The 14,729-nt window shown below is 43.8% G+C and overlaps 1 protein-coding gene across 4 annotated transcripts in view; it reads left to right on the forward strand.

The window, feature by feature from the left end:
- DOP1A (DOP1 leucine zipper like protein A) overlaps positions 1-14,729 on the forward strand; it is a 65,883-nt gene that overhangs the window by 33,695 nt on the left and 17,459 nt on the right. For all 4 annotated transcript variants that reach the window (XM_069974695.1, XM_069974696.1, XM_069974699.1 and 1 more), the window contains 9 exons: positions 1,470-2,073; positions 5,209-5,483; positions 5,600-5,752; positions 6,876-6,976; positions 8,331-8,587; positions 8,739-10,704; positions 11,235-11,346; positions 12,494-12,676; positions 13,664-13,789. In XM_069974695.1, the coding sequence (XP_069830796.1) occupies positions 1,470-2,073; positions 5,209-5,483; positions 5,600-5,752; positions 6,876-6,976; positions 8,331-8,587; positions 8,739-10,704; positions 11,235-11,346; positions 12,494-12,676; positions 13,664-13,789 (3,777 nt within the window). The remainder of the gene's footprint in view (positions 1-1,469; positions 2,074-5,208; positions 5,484-5,599; positions 5,753-6,875; positions 6,977-8,330; positions 8,588-8,738; positions 10,705-11,234; positions 11,347-12,493; positions 12,677-13,663; positions 13,790-14,729) is intronic.

Genomic DNA, 14,729 nt, shown 5'->3' on the forward strand with positions numbered 1-14,729 from the left:
CATTCAATCTAGAAGTCTTAAATATTATGCCAAGTCAAACATGCTCTCCAAAAGGAAAGCCATCCCATCTGCAGACAGCTGTTTCAGGGTTGTTTCCCTTCTTCAGTTCAGAGCACGGTGTTGGCTGGCTACTGAGAGACCTATCGACATGGGTCAAAGAAATACTAACGACTTTCCTTTAGGAGAATTAGTACCCCTGTAACCCACGAAGGTAGGCGTCTCACTAGCCAGCTAACACCCTGCTCTGCACTGAAGAGGGGCAGCAACCCTGAAACAGCTGTCTGCAGATGGGAAGTCTTTCCTTTTGGAGAGATTGTTTGGCTTGGCATAGATCCCCATTCAGTGTTTTAAGACTTCTAGATAGAATTAAATTCTGACTTGAAGGGATATCACTTTGCCTGAGAAGTGTGAGAGCTATTTTGCATAAACCACCTTCCCAGAATTCTCAGTGGAGCTGGTATGACAGTTAAGTCTCCATGCATCTTTAACTCCTTAAAGAGACTCAGAAGGATTATGCTGTCCTATCTCATGGTAGCGTAAACTAGTGACAGAGAAGCTGAACAGAATGATGAATCACTTACATTGTTCTGTGCAGCTAATCCAGAGATCTCCTCCTGAATAACATGGACAATAAGTAGTCCTCTCCATTATGTGCATGAGCCCAGTAGTCCTCAATATTCATGAGAAGCAGAAAACTCCGTCCACCAGCTGCTGATTGGCAGTTATATATTCATGCTGTGTATAGGCAGTCAACTGTCAATCAGCAGCTGGAGGGTGGGGCAGGGGTGTGGCACGAATCCTATTCTCCTGCATATTAGGAGAACAGCTAAACAAAATGATGTAAGTAATACACCGATCTGTTCAGCATTTCTGTCACTAGTTTATGCTGCCCTCATTTAAGGCAGAAATAACCTAGTGACAGATTCCCTTTAAGGGGAATTAGTATGCCTCTGGACTTCTTTCAATAATGAATTTTGTAAATGTTTCCTGCTTTGTTAATGCCTAATCCAGTCAATGCCTAATTCAATCAATCACTATCTGTTAAAGGGGAATTCTGATGGCATATTGCTAAGATATACTTTCACATTATAGTTGGTGGGATCTGACCTCCGCTGATCCTGAAAGTGAAGGAGGTGCAGTACTGGTTTTATGTGATGTCCTCTTCATTGGACTCTTCTGCATAGTGGCAACCTGGTCACACTCTGCAGGGATCAGGGATCTGCTTCCCCGCTCATCACTTTTCTTTCTACTTTCCAGACAGTGACAACCATCTTGGCCAGTCACTGGCCGCACTGGAGGCCTACATTAGTTAGTAATTGGCTGAGGGGATGTCACTGCTGAGGCCAGAATGAGAAAAGTGGCGATTGGGAGAACTGATGGTCTCCCTAGAGTTGTGAGGGACTGTGTAGGTGAGGTAATCTATGGATTACATGAATTGTTTACAGAGTACCATACATTTCCCTCTGTAGATATCTCCAGTTTCTGCTGAGAATCCAGGTGACGTGTTTGAAGATGGAGAAAACCCTCCAAGCAGCCGATCTTCAGAAAGTGGATTCACGGAGTTTGTCCAGTACCAGGAAGACAAGTCATATGATATTGACAGGGTGCTGAGCGATGGGCAGGGTGCAGCCGGTCAGCCATTGGGTAGCACCTCCTCTGAAACAGAAACCGCCTCCACCGTAGGGTCTGAGGAAACAATTATACAACATAAAAGTCCGAAAGGGACAGCGACACGGAGTATGAAGCCCGCACAGAAAACGGCAATGCAGTGCTGCTTGGAATATTTCCAGCAGTTCCTCACAAGACTTATTACACTGTACATCCTCCCAAAGAGTGCCGCAACTAAAGCGCTCCCGCTAGAACAGCCCTCCGGAGGTCAGACGGATAGCACGAAATGGGAGACACCCATAGAAAACAGTACAGAAAATAAGATGAACAAACCTGTTTCTCCAAAGGAATACCGCCCGGCCTTCATTGCTGCATGCCAGCTGTTCCTCGAATGTTCCAGTTTTCCTGTGTATATTGCAGAAGGCAGTCAGCCTGCCGACGTTCATTCCGATAAAGGAGAAGGGGGTAAGATCACTTTTATCAAAAATGACTCTTTACCCCAGAAAAACAGCTCTGAGGTCTTAGGGCCCTATTCCACGGGACAATTATTGTTCGGATAATCGTTAAATCGTTCGGATCAAAGCAGTAATGGTTGGTTGAATAGCAATTAACAATTAAACGACGAACGAGAAATCGTTGATCGCTCAATGAGACCTGGACCTAGTTTTATCGTTGCTCGTTCGCAAGTTGTTCAGTGTAAGAAAACATCATTCGGTCGTTCCTTGGTCGTTTTACTGCTTAAAGGGGTTCTCCAGCAAAAATCTTTTTCTTTCAAATCAACTGTTATCAGAAAGTTATATAGATTTGTAATTTACTTCTATTTAAAAAAAAAATCTCAAGTCTTCCCATACTTATCAGCTGCTGTATGTCCTGCAGGAAGTCTTGTTTTATTTTCAGTCTGACACAGTGCTCTCTGCTGACATCTCTGGCCGAGACAGGAACTCTGTCTTGCTTTTCTAAGAATCCCCATAGAAAACCTCTCCTGCTCTGGACAGTTCCTGTCTCGGCCAGAGATGTCAGCAGAGAGCACTGTGTCAGACTGAAAATAAAACAACATTTCCTGCAGGACATAAAGCAGCTGATAAGTATGGGAAGACTTGAGATTTTTTTTAATAGAAGTAAATTACAAATCTATATAACTTTCTGACACAGGTTAATTTGAAAGAAAAAGATTTTCGCTGGATAACCCTTTTAATAGTGCAAATCCTATTGGCTAAACACATTGATTGAGAGGGACCACACTTCCATTTAAAACTTTATCCAAATTTTATCAATCCAAATTGATTAAAAATAAAAAATAATAATAAAGAAAGATTGTAAAACTTTAACATAATAGGATATATTGCGTGTGAACATTTATAATATTCATAGATTGCGTACGAATATAAAAGGAAAAATACGCCCACCGGAGATAGAGATAATGGGGGGGGGGGAAATGACTCTCCCCACCTACTTGAACCATAATCTGTTGTCTCTTCGTTCCATGGAATCACTCTGAAGCGAACGATCAACGAGGTCAGGACGACCGCAAGTAAGACTAGAATTAAAGACCATTGTTCCGTTGGATTGCGTGAACGATGTCAAGAAGCTTGCAAATCGGTCGTTTGAGATCGTTTATCGTTAACAATTATCAGAACGATAATCGTCCTGTGGAATAGGGCCCTTAGTCACTGGGTGTCTCACATCCTTCAATCTGCTGGGCACTGGCTGTTGTTAAAGGGGTTGTTCACGATTTTTTTTTTCTTTCAAATAAACTGGTGCCAGAGATTTGTAATTCGTTTCTATAAAAAAAAATCTCAAGTCTTCCAGTACTTATTATCTGCTGTATGTTCTGCAGGAAGTGGTGTATTCTTTCCAGTCTGGAGAGCAGGAGACTGGACATGTTAATACTTTAAGAGGAGGCGCGCAAGACATCACATTGAGAGAGTGAGGCTGATCGGATTCCGAGTGGAACTCGTGCCACGGACTCCCCTCAGAATCACGCCTGCCTCACTGTCTCAATGTGACGTCTCTTGTATCTCTGCCTGTTTTTCTCAGTGTGAACGGGCTCTAACCGTTATTTCAAGCCATGCCTCCTCTTAAGAAGCCAGACCTCTATTAGCAAAGCCCTGCCTATAGTCTAGTGTGACACAAAAACTACAAAACTTAATAAATGTGGTGCAAGGCATGTATTTTATATACGGTATGTCATTACCTTTTCTGTCTCCTTCCCCCACTTCTGAGCCTGCTGCGTTGTGCTGAAGACACAGAAAACTGTGTGTGAGCTGTTCACTTGTCTCTTCTACTTCCCCCTCTTCCAAAATGGTTCATGTAAACAGTTTCCTGGCTGGCTGTCTCTGCACTGTGTAATGCAGGAGAGTTACTCTAAGGTCAAGTTACTTTTGATCTTACTGTGATTACCCCCCCCCCCCCCCCTAGCCTCATAGAGTACAAAAACAGCCAACCAGGGACACTGTTTACAATGGCCCTTCTCAGAAGAGAGGTGGGAGTTTTCAGTGTCTTTAGCAGAAAGTAGCAGGCTCAGAACTGGGGGAAGGAGACAGAACAGGTAATGACAAATGGTATGAATTTTTTATCTCCAGGAGAGGGGAGGATTTAGCATGTACTGTACCTTACCTGAGTGGATTTAACAGTGCAGTTTTATCAGGTTATTCCATTCATTGCTATTTCTTTATTTTTTTTTTTGCAGAAATCAATAGTCCAGGCGATTTTAAGAAACTTTGTAATTGAGTTTATTAGCCAAATCTGCCATTATCTGCATGTAAAAAGCCTTTTCCCAGGTCCCCCCCTCCTTCCTCTTTTTCATCCACTCTGAAAAATCTGAAAATTGTGACTTGTTGCAGGAGACGTCCCCTGTCTGTTCTAGGGAGAGGGGAGGGGGGAGGAGGAAGGAGGGAGTTAGCCGGCAGCAGAAAGCAGATAACAGAGGATTACAGGCACAGAGCTGGGTGACAGCTGTAATCCAAGCTCAGACAGGTCACTGGTGACTGTCACAGGAGATATCCCGTGAGGGATTTGTAGATTAACTCTTTGTTGTCCTGTTTTGGTCTTTTCTTTAGCTCTCTCCATAGGAGAACAATGAAGACAGGGGGGAGAGCTTCAAACTGCTTTTTCATGATAAAAATGCATTTTTCGGATAATAAACCCAATTACAAAGTTTCTTAAAATCGCCTGGACTATTGATTTCTTTAAAGTGACACTTTAAAGAGACAGTGCCACTCTTGCCTCCAGTTCAGGTGTGGTTTGCAATTAAACTCCATTCACTTCAATGGAACTGAAATGCAAAACTCCACCCATACTGGAGACAAGAGCGGTGCTGTCTCTTTAAGAAAGTGGCCATGTTTTTCTAATTCTTGAGAACCCCTTTAAGCACCCGATGAGCCCAGTTTGAAGCATGTTTTGTAGCAGCGTTTATTCCTGATAGTCGGCCCATGTAACGCTCAGTGATCAACAAACGAATAAGAAAACGCAGAACTCCTCTGACCGTCCTGCTGTCCATGATAGTGTTCCGGGGGACATTTTATTGCTCTGCATAGATTGGTGAACATTTTCAATTTTTTTCTATTTTTAATTTTTGATTTTTTTTTTATTTTTTTTTAGATTGTGAAAAGGTACAACCACCGCTGTGGCTCCAGACTCTCATGAACGCCTGCGGTGCTGCGGTAGACTTCAGCATACAGAGTGTGGCCATCGCTCTTGTTATGGACCTGGTTGGCCTGACTCAGTCTGTGGCCGTTGTAACAGGTGAAAATGCTAACAGTCTGGAAGCTTCTCAACCTCTGAGCCCAAACCAAGGCAGAGTGTCTGTTGTCATCCGACCTCCCCTCACCGAGGGCAATTTGAGGTATATGGCGGAGAAGACCGATTTCTTTAAGGTAAGTGAAATGATTTGTGTGTCTATCTGTGATGAGTGTTAGAGAATTATTCTGATTTCTAAATCTCGGATAAGATCACGCTTTGTCTGTTCTCATGTGTATTCAACCGTTTCCAGAATGTGGCTTTAACCCTGTGGCAACAGCTGGGAGACCAGACCCCACAGCACCACCAGCGGAGTGTGGAGCTCTTCTATCAGCTGCACAACCTGGTCCCATCCTCTAGTATATGTGAAGATGTCATCAGCCAGCAGCTGACACACAAGGAGAAGGTACGGAAAATTACATACATAGCCCAAGGCAAACTCATAGTAATAATGATTTGTATTGTCATATTTAGTCAGTCCTCCTTTAGAGCTGTCATCCATAGTAACTGAATGTCATCTACATTTTAGAATAGAATGTTTATACAGGACAGGTTGTCCATGATAAACATATATCTGTTCTAAAATATAGACAAAAAGGGTAGACTATATGGACACGGTGGTATTAGTATAATCCTCTATGTTCCCATTCTAGTCTTAGAAAGTTTAAAAAGTTGAACTACCGTAGGTATTTTAGCATTGTTGCAGGTTTCGCTTCTAGAAAAAGTATGATAGAACTGTGAGGGCGGAGTACATCTACAGGACCATTTTCTTTTTAGGCTGCGTTCACACTGCGTTTTTGCAATTCGTTTTTTTTTTTAACCCAACTGTTTTACACCAAAAACTGATGAAAAAACGGATGCATTTGTGTGCATCCATTTTTTCCATTAAATTCCATTATAAAAAAAGGATTAAAAAAAACTCATCAAAACGCATCTTTTTTTTTTTTTTTGCATACACAAAAAATGTGTCAGACCCCGTTTTTGTGTGCGGATTTTTTGGGTCCGTTTTTTTTTTTTTTTTTTAAATGGAAGTCAATACGTGAAAAGTGATGTGACATAGCATAGATTGTCTGTCAGTACTACTTATGGTTACAGCTGTTTTTTACCTAAATGGTCAGAGTTTTGCTTTAGATGAGAGGATTTTATAACCATTATTAATATTTTTGTCGCCTTATACAATACCAACCTTTTTAAACTTTAAGGCTGCATTCACACGTTTCATGTTCTGTCCATGAAACACGGACGACACTGATGTCATTACAGTGCGGCCGCGATTCAAAGAGTTTCCCTGCTGCTGGCATAATATTGATACATCATGCCGGGGAGGGGGGGGGAACAAACCAGGTCGGGCATTCAACATCCATGTCATCCATGTTTCACGGACAGAACACAGAATGTGTGAATGCAGCCTAAGAGCCTTGTGAATCTTGCAGCCTTTTGTGGGATAGGCAGCTGTAGTCATATAGACTATACCACGAGCGTTGCGTAGTTTTTAGAAGTCATTCCTCTGTTTGTTTGTTTATTTACAGAAAATAAGAATGGAGGCTCACGGTAGATTTGCGGTCCTGTGGCACCTCACCAGAGACCTTCACATCAATAAGTCATCTTCTTATGGTCGGACTTTTGACAGGTTTGTGATTATTCAAGGGATTGTCCAGGATTAGCAAAACACAGCTGCTTTCTTCCTCAAACAGCGCCACTCTTGTCCTCCTGATTGATTGCACTGCTGGGCTGCATGAACAATCACTCTATCATTTGGGCAGCCATTTAAATACATTATCGGCAGAACATCGCCTGTTCACACAGAGCGATGTACGGCCGATAACAATGATCTTTTGTGCCAGATAAAAAAAGAAAATTATATCAGCCGAGGAGTGGGCTTTTGATCTCTAGCCCTCTTACACTGGCTGATTATCAGCTTATTGAGCATTCCTAGGAACACTTGTTGCTGATAATCAGCCTGTGTAATGCCCCCTTCATATCTGTCCGGATTTCTTATCAATCAGGATTTCTTGACCCATAGGGTTGTATTGGGCATTGGCACTCTTCAGGATTATAGGTCAGGAAATTATAGAACCTGTCCTATTTTCATCAGGATTTCTTAAACAGATTCCCCCATAGAAGTCTATGGGAGCCTCTGAAATTACTGACTCTTCCTGATGCGCATCATGAAAGTGTCCAGAAATAAATACCGCTTACTGTAAGGAAATCCTGATGGTGTCCTGAATCCTTCTGATTAGAAGTTCCTGACTGTATAAACTGACACAGACGTGTGCAGGAGGCCTAAAAGGGCCTTAAGGCTGCATTCACACGTTCCGTGTTCCTCAGGGAACACGGACGTGGAATGCCTGTAACGGACTCTCCCCCACCCACGCAGCATCTGTAATTAGATGCTGGGAGCGGGGGAACTGTACAGATATGCACCACACTGTAATGACAGCTGATTCATTACAGCGCGGCACATATCTGTACAGTTCCCCTGCTCCCAGCATCTTATCACAGATGCTGCCCGGGCAGGGGGAGAGTCCGTTACAAGCAATCCACGTCCGTGCTCTGTGCGGAACACGGAGCGTGTAAACGCAGCCTTACTGTGATGGAAGTTTGTCTCCCCTCCTGTAGAGAGCTTGTGTGGGACAGTCCATGGAGCTTGTTCATTAGGAGGTTCTGGCTGAGATAGTGACCCTATTGAGAGCACATAAACATATTTTCCCAGTGGGTCACCATGAGATCACATGACCCAAGTAAAGTTCCAGGAGTTTTCAGATAGAAAGGAAAAACTCAGTTAACACTAGTAGAATTGTACATATTGGCTGAACATGCTATCTCTTTTCTTTTTTCACAGTTTTTGAAGTTCTTCAGAAAGTTTCTAGATTGCCATACAAGTTTATCACTTCCATTACAGACCATACGTCATTCATCAACATCCATTTCATACCTACAAAGCTTGTGGTAGAAGTTCTAATTATTTTTTGTGTCTGTTACAGGTCATTATTTATTATGCTGGACAGTCTAAATAGCCTTGATGGCTGCACATCATCTGTAGGTCAGGCCTGGTTACACCAAGTACTTCAGAGACATGATATTGCCAGAGTCTTGGAACCACTCCTGCTGCTGCTTCTTCATCCTAAAACTCAGCGTGTATCAGTGCAGCGAGTCCAGGCTGAGAGACACTGGAGTAAATCAATTCGACACTTGGAGGAAAGCAGGAAAGCCTTCAGCAAGGCATCGATCAATAATGATGGTGTGTATGACATTTATATCATGTCTTGTGGATATGCCAAAAATATGTGAAATGGGACTACCCCCTTAAGCCCAAATAATAATACTGCTTAGTTTAAGACAGCTCGAGAGATATGCAGGGTCTAAATATTTTTTCTTGTACATCCTTGCAGCTTTTCACAACCCAAGGCTCTGTTCTGGGATCACATCTAAACAAGTTCTGATGGATGAGATGGAGACCTTTAGCCTTACAGTGAACCCTTTAAGTGATAGGCTTTCCCTCCTAAGTACAAGCAGCGAGACCATCCCAATGGGAATATCTGACTTTGAACTTCCAGACCAGCAGATAGAGATCCTGCAAAGCTCGGATTCTGGTGGTTCCCAGTCTTCGGTTGGAGATGAGGTGGATGCGGAGAGTTTGACGGCTCAAGAAAACTGCCCAAACTCCAGAGAGGACACTGTTGAGGAGATTGTTCAGCAAGTTCTCACAGACTTGATTTACAACGTTCTTAGAAATGTTGAAGAAGATCCTGAATCGAATTCCTCCGATGCCGACCCTGCGGATACATGCGAAAGACTAAATACATGCAGCACTGTAGTAGAGGAGGCTTCCCATACGGAGGAGGAAGTACCCCAAGGGAACGAGAATAACCTTGTAGTCAGAGATCCATCAACCTTTCTGTCCGTATCGGCAGAGGTCGGCATTGAGAGCCTGGCAAATGCCATAACCAGAAACCTATCTTCTCCATCAATTATGGCACAGCAGATGGCCCCAGAATTTAGTTCCAGCATGACGGGAGGACAACACCGCAAGCGGAGTCACAGCAGCATCCAATTTAACTTTAAGGGTAAAACAGCGGAAAAAGACCCAAGTGGGAAAGAAGGGGGCAGCAAAGCGACCGGAGCGAAACCAAAAGTAAAAGTGCCCAGAAGGAAAGACGAAGACAAGAAAAAAGCACAAAATGAGAAGTTGAAACAGACTAATGTTTTTTTCAGTGACGGATTAGACTTGGAGAACTGGTATAGTTGCGGAGAAGGCGAAATCTCCGAGATTGAAAGCGATGTGGGATCTCCCGGCATCCGTAAATCCCCCCACTTTAACATCCACCCTCTCTACCAGCATGTTCTTTTGTACCTCCAGTTATATGACTCCTCAAGGACCTTATATGCTTTATCCGCTATAAAAGCCATATTAAAAACCTGCCCGACAGTGTTTGTCAGTGCAATATCCACCACCAGTGTGAATAACGCGTACACTCCCCAGTTATCTTTGGTCCAAAATCTTTTGGCAAGGCATCGGATATCTGTGATGGGGAAGGACTTTTATAGCAGCATTCCCCTAGACTCCAGTCACAATTTCCGAAGCTCCATGTATATAGAAATTCTTATCTCTTTATGTTTGTATTTCATGAGAAGCCATTACCCTACGCACGTGAAGGTCTCGCAGCAAGATCTCATGGGCAACCGCAACATGCAGATGATGAGCGTCGAAATCTTGACCCTGCTGTTTACAGAGTTAGCAAAGGTCATCGAGAGCTCAGCTAAGGGCTTTGCCAGCTTTATCTCCGATATATTGTCCAAATGTAAGGTTCAGAAGGTTATCCTGCACTGTTTACTATCCTCCATATTCAGCGCTCAGAAGTGGCACAGCGAGCGCATGGCCGAAAAGAACATAATGGCCATTGAAGAAGGCTTTTCCGAGGACAGTCTCATCAATTTTTCTGAAGATGAGTTGGACAATGGCAGTACACTACAGTCTCAGCTATTAAAGGTCCTTCAAGGGCTTATTGTCCTGGAGCACCGTGTCCTGACTGTTCCTGAAGAGAATGAGCCTGGCTATGACTTTGTAATAACCGATCTGGAGCACATTAACCCTCAGCAGCCTTTGACCTCCTTACAATATATCCACTCGCAGCCGATCACATGCCAGGGGATGTTCCTCTGCGCGGTGATCAGGGCCTTACACCAGCACTATACGTGTAAAATGCACCCTCAATGGATTGGACTCATCACGTCCACCTTGCCGTACATGGGGAAGGTGTTACAGAGGGTCGTGGTTTCAGTGACTTTACAGCTTTGCCGAAACCTTGATAACTTAATTCAGCAATACAAGTATGAAACGGGATTGTCCGACAACAGGTAGGTGTGCGAGAGCTGCCAGGTTCATGTTGGTGCTGAAGCTGAGAGAGTGTAAAGCGACTCTCAGGTCGTGTCTGTTAAAATGCACACGGTACAAAAAAATTATCTTCAAACTGGTGTGGTCTAGATAATGTTCTTTTAATCTGTAGCAGGTGCGTCAAACTTTTGTGGCCTAGAGTGTCTGTGCCCCAGGTCTGCGAAGTATCTTCTTTCTTCCTCCCCACCCTCCTCATTATTAGGAACGTCCCTGACATCACTCGTTTACAATGCAAGTTCCTAATGATGATGAGGAGGGTGAGGAGGAAGAAAGAAGAGACGTCGCACACCTGGGGCACAGACACTCTAGGCCACACCAGTTTGACGTACCGGCTACAAATTAAAAGAACATTATTTGCTCTAACCAAGGCACCAGGCGCATTTTAAAAGAAACAACCGTTCTGTATTTCCTCTTATCAAACGGATAGTACTAGCGGGTTGGTGGGGTGGGTTGGTGGGTACAGAGGCTCTTTAACCTTATGTATGCTTTTCAGGCCTCTATGGATGGCGTCATTCATCCCACCTGATATGATACTGACTCTATTGGAAGGCATTACAACTATCATTCACTACTGCCTGCTCGATCCTTCTGCTCAGTACCACCAGGTAAGATGAACATATTACGGACTTCTTGCTACACACCTTGAACATTAATCGCTAGTAAGCCAGGCCTGATTGTATATTAGAAATGTGAAGGCTTTTTTTTTTTTTTTTTTTAAAGAAATAGATAGGGAAGGGGGGAACATACATACATCCAAGACCGAAAAAATGGCAATGTAAAGGAGAAGTCTGGCGTTTTATTTTAAAGTCAGACGGGGAAACATCATAAGAAACGACTACCTACCTCTCCCTATGCCCACGAATTGCCATGGCAGAAGGTTCGGGATCCCCGCTGGACTTCACCCCCTCCAAGTTGTGATGATATCTTGACTAGGGGGAAAAATACCTGAGCCGGCTGATGGACAGCCCAATCATCCAATCAGTGACTGGAGCAGCGTCCCGCACCAGTTACTGACTGGCTGAGCAGGCTGTCAATCAGCCAGGTCATGGCGTCGGCTGAGATTATGATCCCGGAGGCCGTCGGGGGTCTTGAAGCGGCGATCGTGCGTTGGGCAGGGACGGGGATGGGTGAATAGTGGTGCCTTTTCCAAATATTAATTTAGACCCTGCCTTTTCCAAAAAAAATTGCAGCCCCGGACTTCTCCTTTAATGTTTCGGCCACAGCTACTGAACAGTCGGAATGGTGTGCTCCCTGTAATGCGTGTGTCCCTGGCCTCGCCACTTATGATTGACAGCTCTAGTGTCCAGTCAGAAAACAGCTACAGCTTTCAATGGTAAGAGGTGGTGCCAGGCATGCTTCTATTATGGGAATAGATCCCACCTCTCCCACTCTTCATCAACTAGGGCGTTAGAATGTCACTAAACACAACAATAGTATGTATGCTTTACCCTTCCCATTGGCAATTTAGGGCTGGCAACACCAGGAGATAGGAGATAGTTGGTTGAGCTTCAAGTTGTCTTATAAGAGATGCCCCTTTTAGAATGTTGCTCCCCAATGATCGGCCAGTATTACTGGGGGAAGCTAGGACCCACCAAGCTGTTTTACCTTTTGTTTGCAGTCTATAGAAAACGCAGTGAGAGAGACAAATTGTTCTGTATTGCACCTGCAGCCAAAATTGTGCGGATGTTTTACCGTCATTATTCATTTTTCATCCCTCTAATGTTCTCGAGTGTTCTACCTCCCATGTTGCAGCTTATGGTCAATGTAGATCAGAAACATTTGCTTGAAGCGCGCAGTGGAATCCTTTCTATACTTCATTTAATAATGTCGTCCGTCACGCTGCTATGGAGTGTCCTGCATCAGGCCGACTCTTCTGAGAAGAACTTTACAGCAGCCGCCGCCTCGGTCACTACAATAAACCTTGGCTCAACAAAGGTAATGGAGGACTGAGGAATTGGTTCAAATAGAGAACGTGGTTAGAGCAGAGGCAGATACAAAAAATAGTGGTTTTATTCTAATCTTTCATATGTTATGACTGTATTTTTTTTTTATTTCACTTTTTGTACATTGTTATGGGGCCTGGTTGTTCTGAACAGCATTTAGTGACATGCTTTACAGCAAGCCTCATGGACATAGACTACAATAGACAGACTCTGTCATCCCCTTGAGATGAATGTAAAACATTACTGAGCATGCTATGTAACCTTAAAAAAAAGTCATTCCACAGGGAGCTGCTATTGTCCCCTCTACTGGTGTCACATTTCACTGCAATGCTGTACAGATCGCTTAACAGCAGCCTTCTCATCACTACTAGAAGAAAAGCTTTTAGATGACACTTCTATGTCTATGGTGGTGCTCGCAGTAAGAAAAAAATCCAATAGTATTATAAAAGTTCATTCTCGGCACTCACCATCGTGCTTCATGAATTTTTTATCAGAAAAATACATACAACAGCAACAGGACGTTTCGGCGGAGACAGTTGAGGAAGGCTTGACGCCGAAACCTCCTGTTGCCGTTGTATGTATTTTTCTGATGGACTTTTTTCTACAATAAAAAATTCATGAAGCGCGATGGTGAGTGCCGAGAATGAACTTTTACAATTCCCATCACTACTGACACAACAGGAAGTCTCAGCCTAGTTTTAGTCCCAGTGGTAAGCCCCGGTTGCTCCATTAGTTACCCCCCCCCCCCCTTACAATGTACTATATATCCAGGGTTCAGACAGCCCTGCAGTACTCCACACAAACATTGGTGGCAGCAGAGAGACCTGTGTCATCCCGTACTGTTGCCACTCTATGTATATTAAATTACTATTTCTTTTTACATTTATTTTAATAAAGTTCTATTACTAAGTAACTTGTTAGTGCGTAGCTTTATTTTGTTGTATAAATTGAGTTATAATTGTGACTTTTGGATTACCAGAACCTAAGACAGCAGATCCTGGAGCTGCTAGGACCTATTTCTATGAATCATGGGGTTCATTTTATGGCAGCTGTTGCCTTCGTATGGAACGAAAGAAGACAGAACAAAAACTCTGCACGTACAAAGGTAAAAATAGTCATTTTCCTACATTTGTGTGAAATCGGACTACACTATTAATATAACACGATCAAAGTGCTGGGTATGATAATGTATTAGTGTTTGCTACCAGTAATAAAGGAAATGTATAAAGGTCAGGCAAAGGAATTTTGAAAGGGAATCTGATTGATAGCTGTTTGGTCAAGGAGACACATGGTACCTTTCATATATCCAGCTGTGCTTGTAGAGAATTGATTGTACTCGTCAGTGCAAAGAGTCTAAGGGTACTTTTACACGGGCCTATGGGGGCCCGATCAATAATGTAAACGAGCGCCGATCTGCTAGATTGGCGCTCTTTTACTGGGCCTATTACACGGCCCGATAATCGTTTAGCAAGGGCTGCTGGGACATCGTTACGATGTCCTTGCAGCCCTTGCTAAACAGGCATACATTACCTATCCATGGTCCAGGGCTCCTCTTACGGTCCGCTTCTCCCCGGGTCCCGCACGCTGCAGCTTCAGAGCGGCCTGTCTTAACTGACAGGCCGCTCAGCCATGTGATTGGCTGAGCGGCCTGTCAGCTAAGACAGGCCACTGAAGCTGCAGCATGCCGGACCCGGGGAGAAGCAGAGCGCAGGAGAAGCCCTAGACCATGGATAGGTATGTATTTACTTTGCAAATCGTCAACCGCCGTCCGCGCATCGCTATTACACGTATCGATGCGCGGTGTGCCTGACAATTAAAGGTCCAAACCTATATCAACGATCAGCCGATGACAACCATCATCGGCTGATCCTTGCGTTTATTACACGAAACGATAATCAGCCGGATAAGGCCGATTATCGCTCTATGTAATAGTACCCTATGTGGTCTATAAATGGCTGGGGTTGTAACATCTCCTCACTCCCTCTCCCATCCCTGTCCCTGCTTGATTGTCAGTCAGATGGAAACTAAGCCATAACTGACAATCA

This window comes from Dendropsophus ebraccatus, chromosome 6 (genome assembly GCF_027789765.1).
Source record: "Dendropsophus ebraccatus isolate aDenEbr1 chromosome 6, aDenEbr1.pat, whole genome shotgun sequence".
Taxonomy (NCBI): Eukaryota; Metazoa; Chordata; class Amphibia; order Anura; family Hylidae; genus Dendropsophus; species Dendropsophus ebraccatus.